We start from the raw sequence: 22,940 nt of genomic DNA, 5'->3' as shown, positions 1-22,940 counted from the left end.
GCCAAGGTCATGTTCGCTATGCTTTTTGGTGCCAATTTTGAAGCCCTTCGAGCCGAGATGTCCCAGTGAAACTAGCTGATTCTTGCCACTTGTTTGTAGTACGAGTAGGTGGTGGTAGGCACAGTGGCACAGTAGCCTGAGGTACCTGCAGCATATTTCACCCTTTGCAGCATTACTGGTGCTCACAATGCTGCAGCCTCACGCAGGACGCAAGTTGCACGAGCCACTCGAGCTGATGCATATTTACTGTTGCAGAGTGCCAGATCAGTAAGTGCTAATGTCACTCATGAAGATCCAAGTTTCAGCACTACGGGTCAGAGGGGAATTTGCGGCATTCCAACACAGAAAAATAAAAGTACGAGATATGCATTATTGTAGCGTAGTCTGGTAGGTGGTTCTCGCCTGGGCCAAGGTGCAGTTTGACCGTGCGAGAATTGAGTTTGATACCCCTGATCTACTCAGGCCTACCCACCTCTGCAACGAATCAGCTCTTAGGTGCCCTCGAGGCGGCCGAAGGGCCCAAAGGGCCCCTCCGGCCTTCCTTCGTACGCTTATGCGTAGGTAGCGTGGTAGGAAAGGTAGGTAAGATCAGCCAACCTCGTTTCTTGGCATGACACTTTTCCACGGGGCGAGTCCTGAGTGCCACATACTTGATGGGTGGCAGATCCCCAATGATCTGTCCCTTCCAGCCTTGAGTTTGGTCATGACAGTGAATGCTCACAAAAATCTACAATAATGTGCATCGAGTTGGTACAGACCAGGCGTCTTCTTGACACTTGTGTGAGACCAGAGTTGTCGTCAGGTCATCACTTGTTAATTCTAGGCGACCTCGTTATTGGAGACGCCAACACTTTCGCCTATATATAGGCGGTAGGATGGTCGGCTACGCACACCGTCGAGGATAAGACGCATACTCGGATAGGCAGCTACTGGACAAGACTTGGTCTATAGGCTTCTTGGATGTGTTTGCAGTACATTGGCCCTCCGCTCGCCCATTTCAACGTCCGTTTGCGCCTTGCAAGATTGACTGTTGTCCATGCAGGCCCAAAAAGCCCACACTCCAGATTCCAAGCGGGCCTGTGGCACTGCGGGCCATCTTCCAAGAAACCATCCCGTTTGGCGCCCGGTCCACACCACCTAAAGTGACGCTCTCTTGACTTTAGCTGCCGTCCTAACTCTAGTGACCCCTTCCTATCAATCTAGCGTGACCCCACGCACTTCTGAATCAAAAGTCAAGACTCAAAGTGCACGCCGATCAACTCCTATGACTTTTAGCGGGAGACACCCTGGCAATGGGCACTGAGTCACTCATCTTGACAGCCATTCAGCCACGCATATTTCCGGACTGTGGGTGTGTCTGCCTCGCAGGGGTAAATGACACTTCCCCATACTCGGGAGCCTGAAGACCATTTGCACACACCCAATAAACTCCTTGACGCCCAAAGAGCCCGTGTGGCAGCTGCAGCTTACAGGGCAGCAAAGTGTCTGCAGTTTCCAACTGCTACTGATGAAGGGTTGCCTGTTGCATGCAGACACCCTCTCACACTGTAATCGTCCGTCCCCCGGTTCCATCCCCCCCAGTCTTCCAGTTCAGGTTCGCTCATGATCTTCTACCCTGCCGCGACCTCCTATTCTCTCACGTCGATTCGTTCCCGCCCTGTGGTTCCTGGTTCCTGGATTCTCACCTCTTCGATATCCTCGACTTCGGTTCGTGCAGTGCGCCTGTTCTTATCTGACTCCTCCTGCACTCTCTACACCAACCAGCATCGCCCACATCTCTCATCCCATCTCACCTGGCCTCCATCTTGATTCTTCACCCCCTCTCACGCGCTTCCTCGCCCACCCCTCCCTCCAAGCCTTCGGCCTTGGACCTGACCTTGGACCTTTGTCAACACCGTCAACCTTGCTGTCAACATTTCTGTTTCCTCGTCCCAAGCCTATACTAGCCACCTTCTACTACAGCCAATCTTCCATCTCTCTCTCGGGTGGGCCTCTTGCTACTTTGGTCCCAATTCAAACTGTCTGCAACTCTTCCTGCGCCGGTCGCATTGGTCCATATCTCTGATAATCCTTTCTTACCCAACTCGACTCCAGTCTCTCCTCGATCGACTCGAACTCTTCGCTATCTACCGACCGAGCCTCAGAATTGTGGTGTGCCGTCTTCGTCAAATCCCTCCTCGCCTATGCGCCGTATTTGATGTCTATAATCAATTCTGAAATCCCTCGCTCCTGACTCTGGTGTCAACCCTCCTGTTACCACTCCTTTACCACTCCTTGACCACCATCATTGCGAATAGATGAGCTTTTCAAGGCGGTCCGACGTCCCTCAAAGGATCTCGAGCGCCAAAGAACGATCCAGGACTCAACGTAGCAAGAACAGCGACATGTCTGTCGCTACCATGTTACAACCGGCCTCGCGGGCCTCCACCTCGACGAATTCCTCCTTCGAGCCCGTGAGCCGCCAGAATACATTCTCCAGTCACGATGGCTCTCGGTCATTGCGCCAGAGCAAACGCGTCAGTATGACGGCTTTGTACGTCAGCATGAGTGCCAAAGATAAAGACTTGGAGATCAGTGACGACCTCGCAAGGGCCCAACGCACCCTACGAGACCTTAAAGCCAAAATATCAAATCAATCCAAGAAAAACTTTGTCCTCGAAAAGGATGTACGCTATCTAGATTCTAGAATTGCCTTGTTGATCCAAAATCGCATGGCCTTGGAAGAGGTAAGATTCGATGATCTCCCACACGACCACCTGGCTAATCCATGTCCAGCAAAACGAAGTAGCGAGCCACCTCGATGACGCTGCTGAATTGCAAGAAGGTTCCTTTCCAAACGATGAAAAAACACAGAAATATGGCAACCTTCTCTTCTTGCTACAGTCCGAACCGCGGCACATTGCCCATTTGTGCCGCTTGGTCACCATGGCGGAGATTGACTCCCTCCTCCAGACAGTCATGTTCACAATCTATGGAAATCAGTACGAGAGCAGAGAAGAGCATCTGCTCCTGACCATGTTTCAGTCTGTTCTCACCCACCAATTCGAAACCACCCCCGAATATTCATCCCTCCTTCGCCAAAACACCCCAGTGTCGCGCATGATGACAACATATACACGAAGAGGTCCCGGCCAAAGCTTTCTGAAGGAGGTGCTGGCCGAGAAGATCAATGCTCTCACCGAGTTGAACGATGTCGACCTTGAGATCAACCCCTTGAAAGTGTACGAGGCCATGGTCAAACAGATCGAAGAGGATTCTGGCTCTCTCCCAGAAGATCTGCCTCGATCTGTGACCGCCGAATTCGCGGCGGAAAACTTTCAGGTCCAGGCCATCATTACTCCTCGGTTGAAGATGTTGACCGAGATCGCGGAAGGGTTTCTTTCCGCCATCATCGAGTGCCTGGAGGAAACACCCTATGGCATTCGATGGATCTGCAAGCAGATCCGAAATCTGTCGCGTCGTAAATATCCCGACGCGCAAGACCAGTCCATCTGTACGCTCATCGGCGGCTTTTTCTTCTTGCGCTTCATCAATCCAGCAATCGTCACCCCCAAATCTTATATGCTGATTGAGAGAGTTCCCGACGAAAAGCCCAAGCGAACATTGACCTACATTGCCAAGATGCTCCAAAATCTGGCCAACAAACCGTCCTATGCCAAGGAGCCCTACATGGCGAAACTACAGCCCTTTATCCAGAGGAACAAGGACAGGTGCAACAAGTTCATGCTTGATTTGTGTGAGGTCCAGGATTTCTATGAAAGCCTCGAGATGGATAACTACGTTGCCCTCTCCAAGCGTGACCTGGAGTTACAAATCAGTTTGAACGAGGTTTACGCGACCCACGCTCTTCTGGAGAAACACAGTACAGAATTGGCCAGTGATCCTTCTTCTCACTTGGGAATTCTCCTCCAGGAACTTGGTGTTGCACCGCCTCAATTGCCCAGGAAAGAGAATCGAGCTATCAATCTCCCCTTGTACAGTCGATGGGAGACCTCCTTTGACGATTTGACCCATGCATTGGATATCACACAGGAGGAAATCTTCTTCATGGAAGCCAAGAGCACATTTGTCCAGATCATGCGTAGTCTTCCACAGAACGCACATGTCATGAGACGCCCATTGCGTCTGGACCGCATCGCCGAGGCGGCAGGCACGTTGAAGAATGATGCTGTCATGGTCCGCAAAGGCATCAGATGCATGGAGCTTTTGACCCAACTGTCAGAATTGGGAGTCATGGATAGAGGAGATGACTATGCCGTGCTCCGTGATGAAGTTGAGCAAGAGCTTGCGCACTTGGGTTCGCTGCGGGAGAAGGTGGTAGAAGAGACGACCAAGCTGGAAGATGTGTACAAAACGATACGGGATCACAACGCGTATCTTTTGTCGCAACTCGACACCTACAAAAACTATCTGCACAATGTCCGCAGTCAGTCCGAAGGGACCCGGCGAGGCAAGGCAGAGAAAGTCCGCGAACTGGGTCCTTACAAGTTCACGCATGCGCAACTCGAAAAAGACGGCGTCATCACTAGGAGCAACGTGCCAGAGAACCGGCGAGGTAACATTTACTTTCTCTTCCGGAGCCCACTGGCGGGCACTTTCGTCATCAGTCTCCATTACAAAGGTATGTGATTTGGTCACCTTGAGGAAATGAGTTGATGACTAACAAACCTTGACAGGCCGCGCGAGGGGACTTCTGGAACTCGATCTCAAGTTAGACGATCTTTTGGAAATGCAAAAGGATGGCCAGGACGACCTCGATCTAGAATATGTGCAGTTTGATGTTTCCAAGGTGCTGACACTGCTCAACAAGAGATTTGCGCGGAAGAAATAGTGGCACCTTGGTATGACGGCATGGACACGCACACACGGTCGCCACCGAGAGCAACGACATCAGAGACGAACTGGGAATGAGACACAGATCCAAAGGGAAATTCCGGGCATGACTGGTGTGAGGAAGTGCTGAAAATGTTGGGCCATTTGCACATCGCAGATGATGGCCTTCTGAAGGGTTCTTTATATACGGGGGCACTCGTTCTGTTATCGTGTCACCGTATTGGAGCAAGCAGTAGGAGGTTGATATCGAAAACCTTGGGAGAGCCGGAGAAGAACCTGCTCTCACTTTGATGTAATGGCCCAAGAGCGGCTGAGGGTTTGGGAGTAATATTGCCAGGGCAGTGATTTGAGAGGACGAGTTGGACGAACTGGAAGGATACCACTGTACTAATAGGATTACCGTCTTGAGGTATTTTGGAATTGCATTGGACGTTTTGTCCTTTTTGATGCAACATTGATCTTTTGAATCTAGCAATTAGAGAGGGCGATTTGTTGGGAGGGACATGTGATTGCCACTAATAAGTTTTAGTGACCAAAGAGGGCATTTGTACTATTTACTCGGTGGATTTGCAGTACTGATCTTCTGGTAGTCTGCCGTTGGCGACCGAGTCATCTGGCTTATAGGTGTGTAATGCCTACCTATGGATGAACAGCCGGGGTCATTGCAGCTTGCGTTGACTTTTTCCTGTGCGTACCTACAATACGGAGTACCTATAGGTATCTCAAATGCGGGGCCGGGGCCGGGGCCGGATAGGCCTCCACGATTCTAGCCCCTCAGGGCCCGACGCGGCCGAGGAGCCCTCGAGATGTTAACTGGCATACCCATAGGGGACAGGCCTACCGTAGTTCTCCCAGACCCTGTTCAGACCCGCAGGCTCTACTACAGAGTACTGATAAGCCCTTCGGCCCCAAGTCCCCAGAGGCCGGACACATAGAGCCACAGAGCATACGGCATAGAAGCCAAGCTAAAATGATCAACGGTGACACCAATCCAATCGTATCACGAGTCTGCCACTCCTCATGGGATTATCCAGCGGCTGCCTGCGATTTGCCTCCCTGCCTTTCTGCCTGCCTACACGGATGGACAGGATACGGTACACTGTGGCTCCTCATCTCGTGGTCTTTTGCTCTTTCTGCCGCTGCTACGGACTCCTTACAGTGCTACGGACTTGATCCATCTTCCTTATCCCCACCTCATCCACTCGACGTTTGACGGCAGCCTTGTGAAACTGCACCTCATTCCATTCAACTTCACATTCTCGACTCAACTCGACAAACATCCCACTTTGATTGATCATCACTCATCACATCTCCTTCCTCTCTATCCAGATCTACATATGCATTGATCTACCTAATAGCCACAAAGCTACGGCGAAGTCATCATGGACGCCTCTCCACGCCCCAACTCTCCTCTCCTCCCTCCCTTCACCATCCGCGATCTGAATGGACCAGAGGTTCCTCCTGCTGTGATCCAAATCACCGGTGGCCAGTATAACTCTACCATCAATTCTGAGCCCGATGCCCGCCTTCAATATGTCGATCACACTGATGGTGAGATCATCACTGTTGGCAGTACCTTCGAACTCCAACAACGCCTTGACGAACCGGTTGATGAGCCTCGACGTGTTGTTCACTGCATCCCACATCGCGCTACACAACGCCGGGAAGAACATCTGATTCATATTTTTGACATCAAGAAGTCATCTGCCAGTCTGGCCATCTGGAGGGAGCATGAGGCTTATACAAGCAAGGCACTCAGACAGCCTAATACATCTGAGTCTACCACGACTTCCACTGCACCAGCCGTGTCTCCAGATCGTTCTTCGTCGGCCACTTTTGAGAATGTTTCGGCCGAGTCCACCATCAGTGCATCATCAGAATCCAAGCCGGAACCTGTCTTGACTTCAATGCCACCTACTCGACCGGCTGCCGCCTCTGAAGCGGACCTGGCTTTCACCGGATTGCTCGAAACCCTTCAGTCTCAATTGGTACCTCTAGCAAACATTCTCGACGCCACAGCAGACGGTCTTCGCAGGGCCGCAGAGAAAACCACCGAAGCTGATGCAACCGCTGCGGAGGATGTCTTGACTGGCTTCAAAGGCATCTTCGCCGAACTTGGTGCTATGGGCCGAGAGTTTCTGTCTTCTCTCGATGCAGAATTCCAAAAGACGAGGGATGCCGCGTCTAGCCCCGTGCCTCACGACCTCCCGGTCCCCGAACCCTCTCAGCCAGATTTCAACCCCACCATATCCCACGTCCAGACAAAGGTCGATCCTGCGTGGAAACGGGTCAGTTTCGCCGTCCCCAAGGTGAATAAGCCTTCGATGCAGAAGAGTTCCCTGGCAGAAACCAAGATTCCGAATGCAACTTCTGCAGACTCCATCCCTCGACCAGGCGATCACGTTGTCAATGCCAGGGCTCATGATGATGGTTCCAACCTTTCGCAGACCAAGAAAGAAACAGAGTCTACGGTCGATCGCCCTTATAGCTTCCTGGACAAAGTACCCAAAGCCGTGTTGACCTGGCCACCACCACCTCCGCCTAGATTGTCCAATAAGCCACTAAGCCACAACAACTCAACCTTCTTTCTGAACTCGATTCTTGATGCAGAGACCACAGATCCCGATTTTTCTGTTCGCTACCCCCCTCTGATGTCTGTTAGAAAGTCGAAGAGCGTGGGTGCCTTTCATGATACAACCAAAACCGATCAGGTTGGGGGTTCAGCTGGGCACACTACGTCCGCCTTGACTCGCTATCCCAGCATTCCCCAGTTTGAGGAGCAGAATCGGGCCAAGGTCGCCAGCACTCAAAATTCAAAGGCATATGGATTTTGGGAGCCTCTTCCTGGGAACAAGGCCAACATGCCTGTTCCTGCGGCTCGAGCTTCGGACAATGCATCGTTTTCTCGCACCAGCTTTTCCAGTGGCGCAGACACAATCTCCCTTCCGACGGAAGAACAGACTGAAAAGCAGAAGACGACTCCTAGCGTCGTACCGGAAGACAAACCGAAACCCTCCCAGCTTGTGAGAAACATCCCAGGATCATGGCCCGAGCCTCACTCGAATGACTGGTTCGCGCCCAAGCCCTGGCCCAGCTTCTCCTACGAGACGCCGCTTGCTACTTATGAGCCTGCGCATGACTTTTCTGCTAGAGTCAGCAGTCCCGGTGTTGAGTCGTACTACCGAGCTCCTATTTTCCCCAGAAGAAACCAAACAGTGTCAGGAACAAACCCTGCTGCCAGATTGAATGGTCCCTTTGACCCCTTGGCATCACTCCCAACCTTCCGCCCCAAGGCACAAAAGTCTCAGCCAAATCTGAAAATCGATGAACAGAAGTCAAAGACCGAAGTGTCAACCAGACTTCCTCAGCGTGGCCACACTGTGCACCATACAGACCGTGGCCGAGCGCCTTCTGCAATGAGCCCACCGCTTGCTTGGAAACCACCTACGCTATGGGATGGATTTGTCCAACGAGGTCTTGGCCATGCGAAGTCGTTTGATGAATCCCTCTCTTCGGGACACTGGGAATCCTCCTCTTCCGGAGGCTGGGGTCAAAATGCGACACAGAGCAGCCTCCCTGGAACCGCATCTCAAGATACTTCCATCGCTGACAAACCCAAGGCCTCGAAAATAGCCTGTCGCCCTTGTATCACGTCGAAGATCAAATGTAACGGGCAGCGTCCACTCTGTAATCGGTGTTCTCAATCTGGGAAGCAGTGCTCATACCTTTTCGACTTACTCAATGTCGAGACGGCTCATCAAGAAGCAGTGCGAGAGCACCCATCGGGTGCCCCTTTGGACTCAAAGGGGGAAAGCACTGCGCCCGCAAACACTCTGCCGGTCATTGGACGTCCCGTTTTCCGTTCATGGTCTGATAGAGAAACGCAAGAAGCTGCCAAACCTGAGAGACCTGCCCACCCCCAACCATTCTTCGGATACAACAGTCCTCCTAGTCCAGTCTTCACCCTTGCAACCTCATCGGCAGCACGACGTGCCGAAGGGCCGATGCCACCGAGACACAGCCCACCTTCCGCCGCCACCGTAATCGAAACCTGTGTTCAGATGCTCAAGGACATGGGATATGGCAAGTCTGATGCGAACGAGCTTGCTCGTTTGAACGTCTATGCTGGCGCAGCTGCGGGAAATGTCGAGGACGCTATTGAGATGATTGAGGAAGACCGAGAAGCTATGCGACATTATGCCGAAGCAGAGGATTTGGACGACTTTAGGAGCCAAGTTGAGGACTTTAGCGCCAATGGAGAAATCCGTCTTTGAAGACTCGCTGCAATAGGAGCTAATTTCGGCATTTGCTAGGATTTTGCTCAATCGATGGGGGAAAGTGCTTCCCAAACGAATTGTCAATTGAATTGGCGACAACATAACTTAGTCATGGATAAGCCAGGACAACGATAGGGAAAGTTAGGGCTAGTGCCCGGGTTTCTATGATGCTTACGACGCAGAGATTGATTATGAGGATTCGAGATAGTTCTTGGAGTTTTTTTTAAAGTGGTGATGATGAATGGGACGTGACAGCAACCAAGTAGCTTGAGGACATATGTTCACGATGCGAGGATCAGTGCTCATTTCTTTTACTCGCTCACAAAATCAATTGATATCTGATCTGAAAACCTTTTGACCTTGACTGCGGTGCACACCAACTTAATAAGTATGCATCGACTCATGAGAGTTGTAAGGCTCTCCACTCCCACAACCGAGTGGAAGGAAACCACCGATAAATAATGCTTTTTAGCTTGTGATCTCGATTCGCAACAACTTCTACGAGAGCCCTGGTGCGCGGAATCTTGAGACCCTTTAAATCTCCCACTCCAATCTGTCTAGTCTTTGCTTATTTGTCATTTCCTTCTCTTATAGGTCTGATCTCTTCATATGAATCGATTGCAGGCTCTGTCGACCACTTCTTCATCAGACCTTTCTCGGCATATATTCCTCATCCATTCACTACCACAATCAATCCTTTAGAATGATCCGAGGTTTTCGGCAACGGCGAATGGAGCTTCGGTCTTGGACTTGATCTCATCGACGGTGACTCCATCAGCGACTTCGATCAGGGTTAGTCCGTGAGTGAAGTCGACATCGAATACGGCCTATAAAAAAAGCGAAGAAAGGGTCTTGTCAGTACTTTGTCCTCTTCAAACGGAAATGACGAAACAAGGGATGGGGACGTTCAAACTTACCAATTCAGTAATGATTCTGCTGACACAAGCCCGTCCAGTCAAGGGGAATTCGCACTGTTTGAGGATCTTGGGATTTCCCTTCTTGTCGGTATGTTCCATGAGAGCCACGACCTTTGTCTTTTCCGGGTTGGAGACCAGATCCATCGCACCACCGAATCCCTTGACCTTACCCGGCAACATCCAGTTTGCCAAGTCGCCACGAGCCGAGACCTGCATGGCGCCGAGCATACTCATGTTGATGCGACCTGAACGGATCATGCCGAAGGATTCTTCCGAGCCAAAGCACGAGGCTCCAGGCAATAATGTGACGGTTTCTTTGCCGGCGTTGATCAGATCGGGGTCTTCTTCGCCCTTGGCTGGGTAGGGACCGAGGCCGAGAATGCCGTTTTCGGACTGGAGTTGCACTTCGACGGAGGCGTCGACGAAAGATGGGGCTAGCATAGGCATACCAATACCCAGGTTGGCGTACATGCCGTTCTTGAACTCCTTGGCCGCGCGCTTGACGATGCGTTCGCGTTTGGATGCGGCTTCGCCCTTGCCTAGGCTGTCGGTCACGGATCCTTCTTCCTTGCGGTTGACTACTTTTTCAATGTTCTTCTCCGCGGTGGACTGGATGACCTTGGAAACGTAGATGCCGGGTAGGTGGATAGCGACTGGGTCAAGTTCGCCAACCTCAACAATGTTTTCGGCTTCGACAATGGTGACTTTGGCGTTTCGGCCCATGGCACCGTTGAAGTTGTTGGCGGCGAGTCGGAATTGACAGTTGCCCAACTTGTCAGCCTTGTAGGCCTTAACGAAGGCGTAGTCACCGGGGATGGCCTCCTCCATAACATAGCTCTTGCCGTTGAAGACCTTGACGTCGCGAGGTTGGCTGTAGTGTTTGATGGATCCATCCGCGTTGTGTTGGAGAGGGAGCTCGCCAGTCTGGACAACGGTTCCAAAGGCTGCGGGTGTGTAGAAGGCTGGAATACCCTTGCCTCCGGCAGCACAGCGTTCGGCGAGGGTACCTTGAGGGGTGAGCTCGAGCTGAATCTCACCAGTCAGGTATTGCTTTTCGAGCACTTTGTTTTCGCCAACATAACTGGCAATCATCTTCTTAATCTGCTTCGATTCAAGCAGTTTACCCAACCCGGCCCCAACGATGCCGGCGTTGTTGGACACTGCCGTGAGGCCAGTGATGGAGGTATTCTTAGCGACCTCATTGATCAGGGTGTCAGGTACACCACAGAGACCGAATCCACCACAGAGAATGACGGAACCGGAGGGAAGGTCCTTGATGGCTTCAGCGGCCGAGGGGACAATCTTGTTGATCTCATTTCTCCGCAGAGTGGAGGAGAATGATCTGGCGAGAAGAAGGTTTTGCTAATGGTAGCATGTTAGTCAGGTCGAGTCGCGTTGAAAGAATTGGAGGGAAGTGTCGAGATTGTCGACCTACTTTTCTTGAATCACGAGTCAAGTATCTGGCAGTCCGCAGACCTCTGCAGGACGCTCTGTATGAGGAATCGAGAAAGGACGACATGGTTGCAAGGAAGGTAGGTGAGTTTTCCAATTCCCTACTCTACTCCACCTAGGTGCTCTGCCACGGAAAGAAAGGGTCGAGGGAGAGGAGATTCGACGACGACGACGACGACGATGATGACTACACCGACGATGTGCTTGAGGAAGCAGTCAATCTGAGGAGAATGAGGAGAAAGGAAATCGTTTAGACAAAGAACCGAGAATCCAAGAGTGACAATCAAAATCGGAGAAGCAGCTGTAGTAGCAGTTGCAGAAGCACGAGGGAAAAGCGGAGGTTACAAGGCGGTATCGGCAGGTACCCCGGAATCATTCCCGTGGGTCAATGTTTATGTGAGTGTGAGTGTGTCTACGGAGTAGAGAATAAGACAAAAATACTGGTTCTTGGAAGCTGGGAACCATGGCTGGCACCCATGTTGCTGATGGCTCAAGCATCGGTACGGATCCGATAACTGTTGGTGTGGGGAGGCATGGAGAGGGGGTGCAACACCATAAACACACCCTTTCGGATGATGGTCTTTAGGCCATTTCCCCCATTCTCTCGGGGGCAAGGCGGCGCAACGGAATCAGTGCGTTTGTTTCGGAAGCGAACTCGGCAGGAGAGAAGAAGACGGCCCATGCCCCGGTTTTGGTTTTGGGTTTGGTGAGTTTTCATTGGTTAAGATTTTCGCACTAACCATCTAACCATCGTGCCATCTAACCTGAAGTGTCTAACCGTTTGTATCAATCTCTCCAGTCATTGTCGTTGGAGATGGGCTGCCGGGTATCCACTTCTTTCAACAACGATTATTTCCTGGTTGATGAAATTCGACCGAGAAGTTCAAATCATTTCTATCCGGACAATAATCGAATCGTCGCTACAGTGAGAATTAGCCCGAGAACATGATTAGTACCTACACTATCACACTAAAGGGAGATGATGCCAGACACGACAAGACGCGGCGAGTATACTGAAATATCGCCGGTCCATCACCTCGGTGGACATTCGGAACTTTCCAAACTCAAATCATGTAGTGTACCTACCAGGCGTGCCTACGGAGTACCACGGAAAATCCGTAGGCGTGCCATGTGTGTCAGGTACGTGTACTTTGTACGGAGTAGGTTGTTTAGTTTAACGACCAGTGAGGGCTACTCCACTTTTGACTATTCATCAAAGATTGGCGTGAATGCCAATATTATTGTTTCCAATGCATGGAAATCTCTAGGCTCATAAAAAAAGGCCATAGGAATACATGATACATATAATTCCCAATCTCAATTCATAACTGCACGCATGCTCCCAATATCACACCGTCATGCATCCAAATATGATAATCATTCTTCGTCCTCAGGATCTGCTACCGATGCAGCACTCCAACTTGCACCAACCGTTGCTGCCAGACTTCCGCTGACTGCACGGCTAGTTTGTGTAACAGAATATTCAGGATGATGATGAGCTGCCTCTCCAGACGGATCATCTAATCTGATTCGGGCGGCTTGAAAGTCTTGCAGAGAAAGACTCGCGTCAGATTCATCCTGATCAACCCCCTCTTTGTCAGTTGAACTGGACGTCCACTGCCACAAGAGGTCTGCTGGGATGGGCGACTCATCTGGCGATGTCGATTCACTGTCACTGCTGTCGCCGCTATCTCCGCTGTTGCGCCAACTCATTCCGCTGGCGTCAGAGCTTGATGTAAAGAATCCGTAGCTTGGTGGAGGGAGTTTCGATGGTTGTAACGCCAATTGGACACATGAGTCGACCTCATAGTCAAAAATGGGTTGTTGCGGTCGAAGCCCGCCTGTTCGTGTGACCACTGGAGTCTCTTTGGTCGCAGGATTAGGCTTGGTGATTGCCGATCGTATCACTTTGACATCAACGGCAAAATTCTCCGCAGGACAGACTCCTCCAATTCCAGATGCAGGTAGCTCGATTGGCTGCGTTTCGTCTTCCCCAGAAAATGTGATTGGATCGAGAGATAATTCGAGATCGTCACAATCGCTTCCCCATTCAGGTTCAATGTCTTTACTTTGGCGGAAGAAATAGCAGGCATTGAGATCTCGTTGAAACTCTTGCAAGTCGACGGGTTCTGAGACGCCGATAATTTTTCGTGAATCGACCTCGACAGGGTGAATGTCTGCGAAAGACTGATCACCACTCAGGTCGACACAGTAATAAGGGTTGCTGTAGAACGTGACGAGCCCTTCTCGAGAGGCGAGGTTATTCTTATGCTTGTGCTTGAGATGTGACCAATTCTTGGCCTGCTGCGCATCGCTGGATTCAGGAGATATACTCCCTGACGATCCTGAGTCGAGGTACGATGGCTGGGAAAAAGGTCCTTGTCTTTGATACACGATCGGCTTGTAGTCGAACGACGACGACTTAGACTTTCCGGACGTCTGCGCTGTCTCTATGTTGGTTGAAGCTGATGTTGACTTGGGCACTTGCTGTGTAGTGTTTGTGCCCTGCCGCCCCTCTGATGTTGACATGGAGGGTGTGAGGTCGTTTCCAGTACTTGTAGCACTTCTCCCACTTCGTCGGCCAGTTTCATCGATACCATCTTCAGATGATTGCCCGATGGAACCGTCGGCATGTTCCAAGAGGCGGCACCACGCGGGTGTCTCCGTGCCCCCCTTAAATCGAACTTTATGTTGGTCCTTTGAAAGTTCGAACTTGTTGCTGTGTTCCTTGATGGCCCTTCGAACAAAAGACGGCGTGACATTCAGCGTGTGCAGCTGCGCCATACTGATCAAGAGATTGAGGTATATCCATGGTTGGCTTTTGCTAGACTGGTTAGAGTCAGGGGGAAATAGGCCTAGATGATGCATATAGCGAACATTCTCTTCAGCAACCTGAGCACGGTGAATGTCGAGATCCAAGGGCCGAGTAGGTCTCTGGTCCAGATGATCCGGAGTGGTCTCTGACGAATCATCCATAGTCTTGTTTGCTTGGGCCTGATCGGCGTCGACTTGGTCAAGGTTCAATTTGCTGTCCTGCGGTAGCATCTGGGCCTCTCTTGAGCCTTCCGTCTTGGTGGTTCGATTATGTTTCATGTCCTCTCGTCTGTCCTGTCTGGCCGCGGAATGGGATATCTTTTGTTGCTGTATCGGCTGGCTGTGTTCGCCAGGCGTCGCCAGCTTCCCGGTGAATAGTTGCTCCAACTTTTGGACGACTAGGACCATTTTGGCGTTCTCGCTAATCGTCAAGGGTTCGTGCGGAAGCAAAAAACTGGGGATGTCGTGCAAGTAATCCTTAATCTCCTTGTCCTGCTTACTGTGTTGTATCCGCTCTCGAGGCGTTGAAGAGGCTAGCTGAGAATTTGAGTTTCCCCCTGATGCGGATATCGACGCATATCCTGAGTCCTCTGCGCTGGCATCCTGCGGTGGCACCAACGTGCGGCGTTTGGAACTTCCCCGGCCAGGCGACGTTGGGTTGGCGTAAAGCGCCGTGGAGCTCGTTGGCTGAGAAGGCGAGTCATCACCTAAACCTAATGTAAATGTCTTCAACAAATGTTCCAATTCTCGCTTTTTTCCTGTTGGCAGACCATGCATCCGGATCTCAAGTACTTTGTCCTTGCTGGGCGAGGTGTTTGCGGATCGAGATTGCAAACTCCTCACGAGGTATTTCAGCTTTTTATTCTCGATTGTCAAATCATCGATGACGTCGCGAAGGTCGTCGTTTTCATCGTCGAGTCGATGACGGTGACCAAAGCTTTCGGCATTGATGGAACGTACGGGCGGGTGCGACTTGACGGTAGATTCTCGGGTAAGGAAGAAGGGGGACTCATCTAGAAGAGGTTGTTAAGAGACAGGAAGACACGGAGACATTGGGAATCGCTTACCTTCGTGTTTAGATGAACGTTTGCCGGCCTGTCCGACATTCTCATTGGCCTTATCGAACCATCGAGATGCGCTTTGATCGCTACTGGATTCCTGGCTTTTCTCTTGGGGAATAATCGAGGTCAAGGAGGGGATCGGGACGACAGAATCGTCAGCAGTCTCTGGACTTGTCGTCTGTGTGTTTTCCGGGCTATTCTGAATCTTGACTCTTTTACTTCGCGGAAGTGATTTGGACTCTGAGGGGTGACTGCGACGGGAGCTTGAGGAAATTGCCGAAAATGTCCGCTTTGGAGAGGTTTGAAGCAACTTCGTCTCAGGCATTGTGCGACATGGTAAGATAGGTTTGGTGGGTGCGACTGGCGTCGACTCCAGGACGGATTGATGGGTTGGTTTGCGTGTGATGGTATGTGCTGGACTAGACTTGAGGTGTGTGCGTGTCAGGGCAACATGTGGAGGCTTGGTCTCTGCCTCTTGGGAGTTTCAATGGTAGCAGGAAGCGACGATGAGGTCGAAGGGTATATTTCAGGAGTCGTAGGCTTCGTTGTGAGCAAAAGCGACCGTGTGTGTATGTGTACGAGTGGTTTGAATGTGTGGACCGACGTAGGCCTGGTGGAAGCGAGAGTCCCCGTGGGCGTGGCCATGATGAATCAGGTGGTGTGTGGGCAGTTCTAGCCACCATGGTGCTTGATGTTTGGTCCGATCTTCAGGGCCTTGGGAGCATGCGAGAAACGAGGCTCGCGATCGGGCGCCACTTGATAAATCTGGATCAAACAGCATAACCCAAAAACTTGCCAAGATCGGCTACCGGGGCTTTTGTTGGGTTTGGTCCGGGCAAGGGACCACCAAGGGATCACGGGCAGCTATGGGCAGCTGTGCCAGACTGCCAGCCGAAGCCTAAAAAGACGTGTTCTGGGTGGTCGAGGCATCACGATTACTCGCTTTGGCCTCCCAAATCGGCGGAACTGCGCCCCCGTCTGACCATTGCATCGACGATCCAGGCGTTTTTGTTCACTGTTGAACCCTGCAGGAGGGTCGTGGAGGGTCTGGCCTCCCCGGTTATGACGACCACTGACGACAACGGACGACTACTGGCTACTCCGTAGTCAGCTCTGAGGATTCTCAGTACTTGCTTGAATCGGAAGTTTGCATGTAGATCTCTAATTCTGGATTCTTTCTTTGTTTTGCAACCCGTGGCTCCTGAATACATGTTCATCACTTACTAATTCTCTTGATGTGCTGCCTCATCCCTTGCAGTGATCTTGACATTTATGATATGCTAAAGTTACACAAACCAGCGACGAAGGCTCCATCCCAATCTCGATTAACCGTTGAGTGCAGGGTATTGTGGCTCTGCAACTGCCATCCAAGTTTTGCTTCTGATCTCGATCGGCCAAGCCTGGGTCTTATTCGTTGACATAATTGTACGAGCCAAGACATGTATGTCCCATAAGGGATGAACCGGGAGATTGACGTCATCAGTACTTGAATCACGTGAAAGTTCGACCCGTGCGGATTTCATTTCCTTGATCTTGATCTTCATTGTCATCCTCGATTTGCACAGTATGCATGCCTTTGCATCGCATTTCATGCTCTGCTGCTGTTGAATAGCGATTGCGATAGCTTGGGATTCGTTTGGCTCTGTACCCACCCCCCGTCAACTTCATGAGTCGACTTTTCCACCAGTATGAATCATCGCATGTTCAAAATGCAACCCGTTCTCCGTTACAGTTGTGCAACAGATATGGGCGAAAATCGATGCTATGGAATCAAGAGCATATTGTACCTAGTGTTGCTACTGAGAACATTTTACTGCTGACGCCATACAATGAAAATCTCTAAAGCCCTGGCCTTGTAAAGCGAAGATTACCAGAGCAGTGGCTTTTATTAATCAAATCATGCTTTTATTAGTGTAGACAAGCAACAATTCATATTCAGATTGAATGGCCAAAGTAAATCGATGTTAGTAGGCGTCATCCCCCAGATTTCGTGGGCGGATTCGAGAAAAAATCTGACACCTTTTGGCTGCAAAGCATTACCAAGCTCCACCAAGCCGGAACAGGTCGAAGCTTATCTACCGCCACTCACAAGCCACTTGATTCAATGATCGAATTGTGATTCAGCCTTTTGAAAAGAATCCTACCCAGTACCTGGAACTGGGATTACGCCCGCAGTCACGCAATTGATGTGACACCAACCTGCCATTGCAGGTTAACCGTTACCCCAAAGCCTAACTATAGCCAGGCAGTGGACGCGGTGCGGCCAGTGAAATGATTCCAAGTAATCAGCTCCCTTGCCATCTTTACCCATCTATAATTCTCTCTCGTTCACATCCGCCGGATGTCATTGCTTGCTATACTCGCGCAGATCAGCGAATATACCTCGCCAGCCTCCTACAAATAGAGCTCAAACCCCCTCATATAGGATCCATGTGGGCCATTTCCGCAACAGTTCCAGTCAGTCGATTGGGCCCAGTGGAGGGGTCGTTGGTCCAATATGTCTGTCCCTAATGCAGGCATCGCAGCTGCAGCCACTTCGGCTGAAGCAGAAGATCCTAAAAGGGAATACAGCGTCCCTTCCAACCCCGAGGAAGAAGATGGGCCAATCGCTCCCGACCAATTCGATCCAAAATATGAAACCACCAAATGGGAACGCTGGTCATACTATTGTTACTATGTCGGGGATAATGGTCTTCCTCTATTCAATTTTGCACCGTATACCATCCGACTGAGCGATGATGTACTCGTAGCATGTGAGAACTGTACCCGCTGTATACTTCGAGTTCTGTATCTATTATCACACAGCAAGAGTGTATAGATAATTCAATACTATTATTACCATGCCTACCTATTTCCTATTTATTCCTGAGACCTTTGCATCTGTGTTTTGAGCTTTCATTCCAGTACCTCTGCAAGTCAGGGATCGTCGGTTGACTTGTCCTGAGGTATAGTCTTCCCATTTTATCTCCTGTTCGAGCTGGCGAAGGGATGACCAAACACTCTCTCGGCTTCGGCATGAGCGTCCTCCTTTGAATAATGATGTGATGCGATCAAATGTTGCTTCAAAGTGCCGGGTACTGTATGGGTCCGGCGATGAGTAGGGTCTAATGGACACTTTTGCGGCTCCCGAGCCTGCTTCTTCCTCATGGCTCTCGTCTGTATCTTCTTCCCAAACAGCTCCTCAGCCACCCTTGTTGCCTCTTCAACGTCAAGCTTATGAGAATTGGTCAAGTGCGTTCGAAGATCGCCAGCGCATTTGAATCCTTTTCCCGTTGATTTGCAGTCAGCTTGAGGGCATGGCGTCCTCGGAATCTCCTTTGCTGTTGCCGTGGGATCATAGTCTTCTGGCTTGGCCCGGAACTGGCCAGTTGGACCAACAGGAACAAGACTGTCAATATCACCTCTGGTCATTTTGTGGACGTGTCTCAAATGGTGACGTAAGTAGCATGGCTGCTTGAACACAGTAAGACAATTGCACCCTTCAATGATGCAACGTGTCTCACGATATGGCTCGTCTTGACTGCCAGCTTTGCCGGGAAGATGAATTTTGATTTGATCGGATGTCAAATGATGTTGAACAGTCAGGTGGGTCCTGAGAGATGTTCGACGCTTGAAAACTTGGTCAGAATGACAGTCGGTCATTAGCGGGCATTTGATCGGTTGATAGTCATCATGAACATTGATAAGATGTGCTTGCCACTCGGCAGCAGTGTTGAATATTTGACCATCTTCACATCCGTGTGTACAGGTCTTTGGTTGGAAGTGATGTATGAGCTTTAGATGTTTGCGGAGTGTGTCTTTGCTGTAGAGAATCGTAGCGCAATCCTCTTCGGGGCATGGAAAAGCTTCCGAGTCCTCCACAACGAGTTCCCCTTTGCAATTGACTTCATGCAATTTAAGCTCACTTTGCAAGAAACAAATTCTGCCACAGCCTCGTCGACAGAGCATCTCGAAAGGGTTTGGGGGAGCTCGACTGTTTCCACTGGCCACGTATCTCGAAACGACATCCTCATCGCTTCGGTCGAAGTGTGTTTCAATGCGGAAAACGTTGACTTTTGCCAGATGATCGACAAACGCATTGCCATCAATAGGCCATAAAGGGTGGTGATCTGTGTTGGAGTCATCCCATAAAGATTGCATGGCGAGAGAAGTTGCTGAGGCGTGAATTGAATGAGTACCGTCAGCATCTGTGGTGGTGACTTCGATATCATCATCTCCACTATCCTCTTCAAGGGGCCCTTGAGAATCTTCAGTGATGGCAGTGATTCCGGTCGACTGCTGTAAGATCTGTTGCAGTTCTGCGATGTCCTCATCTCGAACGTGATACTCGTTGTCGTCGTCGAGAGCTTTTTCCATTTCAAAGAGCATAGGGTCCAAGTTCGGGTCCAAGGGGAGTTCGATGGTCAACTCTGGGGGATGATCAATCAGCAGGCCATAATTTGGGATGCGTACAAACTCGACGCAAGGATGAACTCACTTGATGCTTTACTCGATGGCTGCAAATCATCAGAGGAACTCGCCGGGCGTTTGTTGCTGTGAGGACCTGTAGTTGCTTGATTCATCGAATCACCTGAGGTGATTTTGTGGCCGATATTGACAGACATGGCTTTGAGTGGTGGTCGAACCCCAGAGGAGCCGGCAAACTTGATCTTTGTAGGATCCATCGTCGGTGCCAGATCATCCTTGAAGTCGGATTCGGCTCTTCGATTGAAGAACCTGGTCTGGTTAGGTCCTACGTAATCTCCTGTGATTCCACCAGCAGTAGACTTCCGAGTATGCCCTAAGGCTTGTCGAGGTCCATCTCCATCGATACCCAAGATGGGCTCTGCCAAATTTGCAACATCACGAGCAACACCAGCTCGGATGTGATGAGATGTGACACGTTCGACGATCCCAGACACGAGCGCCATTGATCGAACAGCTTGATTGAAGAATCCTTTATGTGCGGGCTTTTCGAGGTTCAGAAAGCCTGGACGAGGCCAAGTCTGAGCAGAGATAATGGGCAAGTTTGGTTGCTTCCAGACCACTGTTCGATCTGGAGTTGCCAAGGTGTGTTCTAAGACTGCCTGAAGGTCTTGTCCGTGGCATAGACCATGGCGGAGAGCATGTATCAATAGTAATCGAATGGCGCATACTGGATAGTGTTCAGGTTCCGAGAGAGGTTCGAAGAAGACGGTACGATCACGGCCTCTGGTCAACCTATTGCGGAGAGCCAAGTTAGCCCAAGAATGACCCCAGGTGATTTGCCAATGTCATGTCCATTCACTTACTTGTACGATTTTTCATACTGAATGACGACCTTGCAGCGCAAATCTTGGAAACTGGCCTTGTCATGCGGCAAAGTAAGGGTGATGTCTTTCCACTGCATATACTCTTGACCTTGATAGTGACCTGCTCGACCAATGTCCCCTGATCGAGTACCACAAGCAGACTGAAGAGATAGAGCGAGTACTTTGAGAATGACAATGTCCCAGGAGCGACATCCATTGCGGAGAGCAGCGTCTAGGTATTTTGTCGTCATGACCTTCATGGTCATGAAACCCAGCCAAGCTTGTTGATACCATTTCCCGCGGTAGAGATTACCATTCTTGACTTCTTGATCAAGATAAGCCTTGATCTTCACATGTAATTGTACATCAACTTGCTGTTTGAATTCCTTTCCCCACTTGAAAGTTCCATAGGTAAGAAAACCTAGGATCCAAGCTTTGACTGAGTTGACTGAGGCAATCTTTTTACCACGAATCCGGGTCTTGACACGGGATGCTACAGTAACTGCAAAGCGAAGGAGGTCTTCCCCAGTAGGACATTTTTCGGGACTGAGTGACACGTTGGGTTAGGATCCGAAGTATCAATCACCAAAGGTCTTTTCTTACTCTTTGCCAATTCCTAGTAGGAATGATTTGGCTGTGTTCTCGATCCGTCTTTGGTTCACCAGAGAGGAAGCTGCTCCGTATTGATACTGAATGGCTCGTGCAGCTCGCTTCGAGTTCTTCCTGTCATATGCCAGATTCACAATCATATCATCAATCATTTTTTTCCCGGCATTTTTGTGCCGATCGGAGGGTTCTTCAATGGGTGGGAGATCCTCAAAGTCGGAGGAATCGTAGTTTTGGTCGTCCTCCATTGTCAGGAAAGGTAGAAAGGTCTGTCTGTGAGAGAGGCTGGCAAGGAAGTTTTGTTGATGGGGGCAAGATTCAAGGTGAAACAAGTAACGAGAAGAATCAAGTGACTCGATCGAGGTTCAAGGTGATTCCATCAAAGGTGACAAAGGTGATGAGAATCAAGAGAATTGATCAAGACAGTACCAGTGATTTGTCCTCTCATGAGTGTCCTCTCAGGCGGGAAGGAGCGACCTCCGAAAGAAGGAAGACGTCGAAGGACGACATTCGAGAGAAGGAGCGACCTCTTATGGCTGCCCTCGGGGAAGGAGTGAGCTGAACTAGGGAAGGAATGGGATGTCACAACTCGTTCTCCTTCTCGTTCGCGCCGTGATGTGATGTGAGATATTGCTCCATTCGGCAATACACTGGACCAATATCATCACAGGTCTTCATCCACTTGAATATGCGTATCTGTTCGCCTTGGACTCGGCCCATCGTCTTTAGCCTGATGACCTGAGCCTGAGGATTTAGTGGTAGGGGCACCATAGTTGGTGGAATCCCCAGCGATCCTCTTTCTTTTCTTGCTCCCATGGTACTGCTTTAAAGGAGTGAGACCGGTATTGATATTGTCAGCATTTTTCAGGACTTGTTGTACGAAGCTGCAGGTGACAGCGAGCGCCTGAATTTCCTGGGTGCATCACGCACCATCAACAGCATCGTTCTCCTTGCAAATGGAATTTCATTCGCCATCCAATCCGTTCTATTCCTCGTTCTGGGGTCAATGGCCGACTATGGGACCTGGAGACCGTGGATCTTGATATTCTGGAGCATTGTCGCCTTTGCACTGGGATTGGGTTGGTTGGGCGTTCACACCGAAGAGAAATGGCGTATCGCGACAGGGCTCTACATGGTCGGTTTGATTGCATACCAGATGTGCCTGACTTTCTGGACAGCGGCTTTCCCAGGCTTGGCGCGAAACACACCAGAGATGAGGAGTGTGGCCGAGAAGTATGAGGCCCGTGAGATCACTCGCGACGACTATGATTTTGCAGATATGATGCAACGAAATCGGATATACAACATGGCATTCATCATGAAAAGCTGTGCTGAGATTGTGATTTTGGCCGTCTTGGTAGGTATTTTGTTTGCATTGGACGTCAATGCAAGCACTGAGAAGAACCTGCGTTCTTTCTGTGCCAATCGGGTATGCAACTGGCATCTGGCTGGTGTTGGCGGTGCCATGGATTATTCTCGAGAAGCGTCGTCCCGGTCAAAAGCTTCCAGTGGGAATGAATATCGTCAGTGTCGGACTCTGGAATATTTATCGAGCAGTGGTCCAGATCTGGGAGTTGAAACAAACACTGTTATATCTTATTGGTAAGGACGGAGACCAGACCCGCGAATACTCAGCGCATGTAATTGACACTCAGCTAGGATACTTTCTACTTGGTGATAGCTTGAACACCACCGTGACCGTCATCGCGA

The 22,940-nt window shown here is 50.4% G+C and overlaps 6 protein-coding genes across 6 annotated transcripts; 3 read left to right on the top strand and 3 right to left on the bottom strand.

Annotated features, from left to right (window-relative positions):
* The first annotated feature begins 1,585 nt into the window (after positions 1-1,585).
* On the top strand, positions 1,586-5,285 carry PV10_00232 (uncharacterized protein). Its single transcript, XM_016364276.1, has 3 exons — positions 1,586-2,726; positions 2,776-4,621; positions 4,677-5,285. The coding sequence occupies exons 1-3, from the start codon at positions 2,298-2,300 to the stop codon at positions 4,829-4,831; spliced, it is 2,430 nt and encodes an 809-aa protein (XP_016227925.1). The 5' UTR covers positions 1,586-2,297; the 3' UTR covers positions 4,832-5,285.
* A 619-nt stretch (positions 5,286-5,904) lies between these two features.
* Positions 5,905-9,460, top strand: PV10_00231 (uncharacterized protein). The gene has a single exon (XM_016364275.1). It carries the CDS (start codon positions 6,216-6,218, stop codon positions 9,105-9,107), a length of 2,892 nt encoding a protein of 963 aa, XP_016227924.1. The 5' UTR covers positions 5,905-6,215; the 3' UTR covers positions 9,108-9,460.
* On the bottom strand, positions 9,412-11,908 carry PV10_00230 (uncharacterized protein). Its single transcript, XM_016364274.1, has 3 exons — positions 11,463-11,908; positions 10,028-11,389; positions 9,412-9,937 (listed from the first exon to the last, which is right to left on the bottom strand). The coding sequence occupies exons 1-3, from the start codon at positions 11,544-11,546 to the stop codon at positions 9,809-9,811; spliced, it is 1,575 nt and encodes a 524-aa protein (XP_016227923.1). The 5' UTR covers positions 11,547-11,908; the 3' UTR covers positions 9,412-9,808.
* Positions 11,909-12,635: 727 nt separating this feature from the next.
* On the bottom strand, positions 12,636-16,066 carry PV10_00229 (uncharacterized protein). The gene is made up of 2 exons (XM_016364273.1): positions 15,361-16,066; positions 12,636-15,306 (listed from the first exon to the last, which is right to left on the bottom strand). Exons 1-2 carry the CDS (start codon positions 15,677-15,679, stop codon positions 12,857-12,859), a joined length of 2,769 nt encoding a protein of 922 aa, XP_016227922.1. The 5' UTR covers positions 15,680-16,066; the 3' UTR covers positions 12,636-12,856.
* A 1,785-nt stretch (positions 16,067-17,851) lies between these two features.
* Positions 17,852-18,172, top strand: PV10_00228 (uncharacterized protein; the record flags this gene model as incomplete). The annotated part of the gene is made up of 1 exon (XM_016364272.1): positions 17,852-18,172. One exon carries the CDS (start codon positions 17,852-17,854, stop codon positions 18,170-18,172), a length of 321 nt encoding a protein of 106 aa, XP_016227921.1.
* Positions 18,173-18,196: 24 nt separating this feature from the next.
* PV10_00227 (uncharacterized protein) lies at positions 18,197-21,708 on the bottom strand. Its single transcript, XM_016364271.1, has 4 exons — positions 21,228-21,708; positions 20,625-21,170; positions 19,832-20,553; positions 18,197-19,763 (listed from the first exon to the last, which is right to left on the bottom strand). The coding sequence occupies exons 1-4, from the start codon at positions 21,476-21,478 to the stop codon at positions 18,316-18,318; spliced, it is 2,967 nt and encodes a 988-aa protein (XP_016227920.1). The 5' UTR covers positions 21,479-21,708; the 3' UTR covers positions 18,197-18,315.
* Positions 21,709-22,940: the final 1,232 nt, after the last annotated feature.

The sequence above is a fragment of the Exophiala mesophila genome (assembly GCF_000836275.1).
Source record: "Exophiala mesophila strain CBS 40295 unplaced genomic scaffold supercont1.1, whole genome shotgun sequence".
Lineage (NCBI taxonomy): Eukaryota > Fungi > Ascomycota > Eurotiomycetes > Chaetothyriales > Herpotrichiellaceae > Exophiala > Exophiala mesophila.
This window is presented reverse-complemented; position numbering and strand designations above follow the sequence as displayed.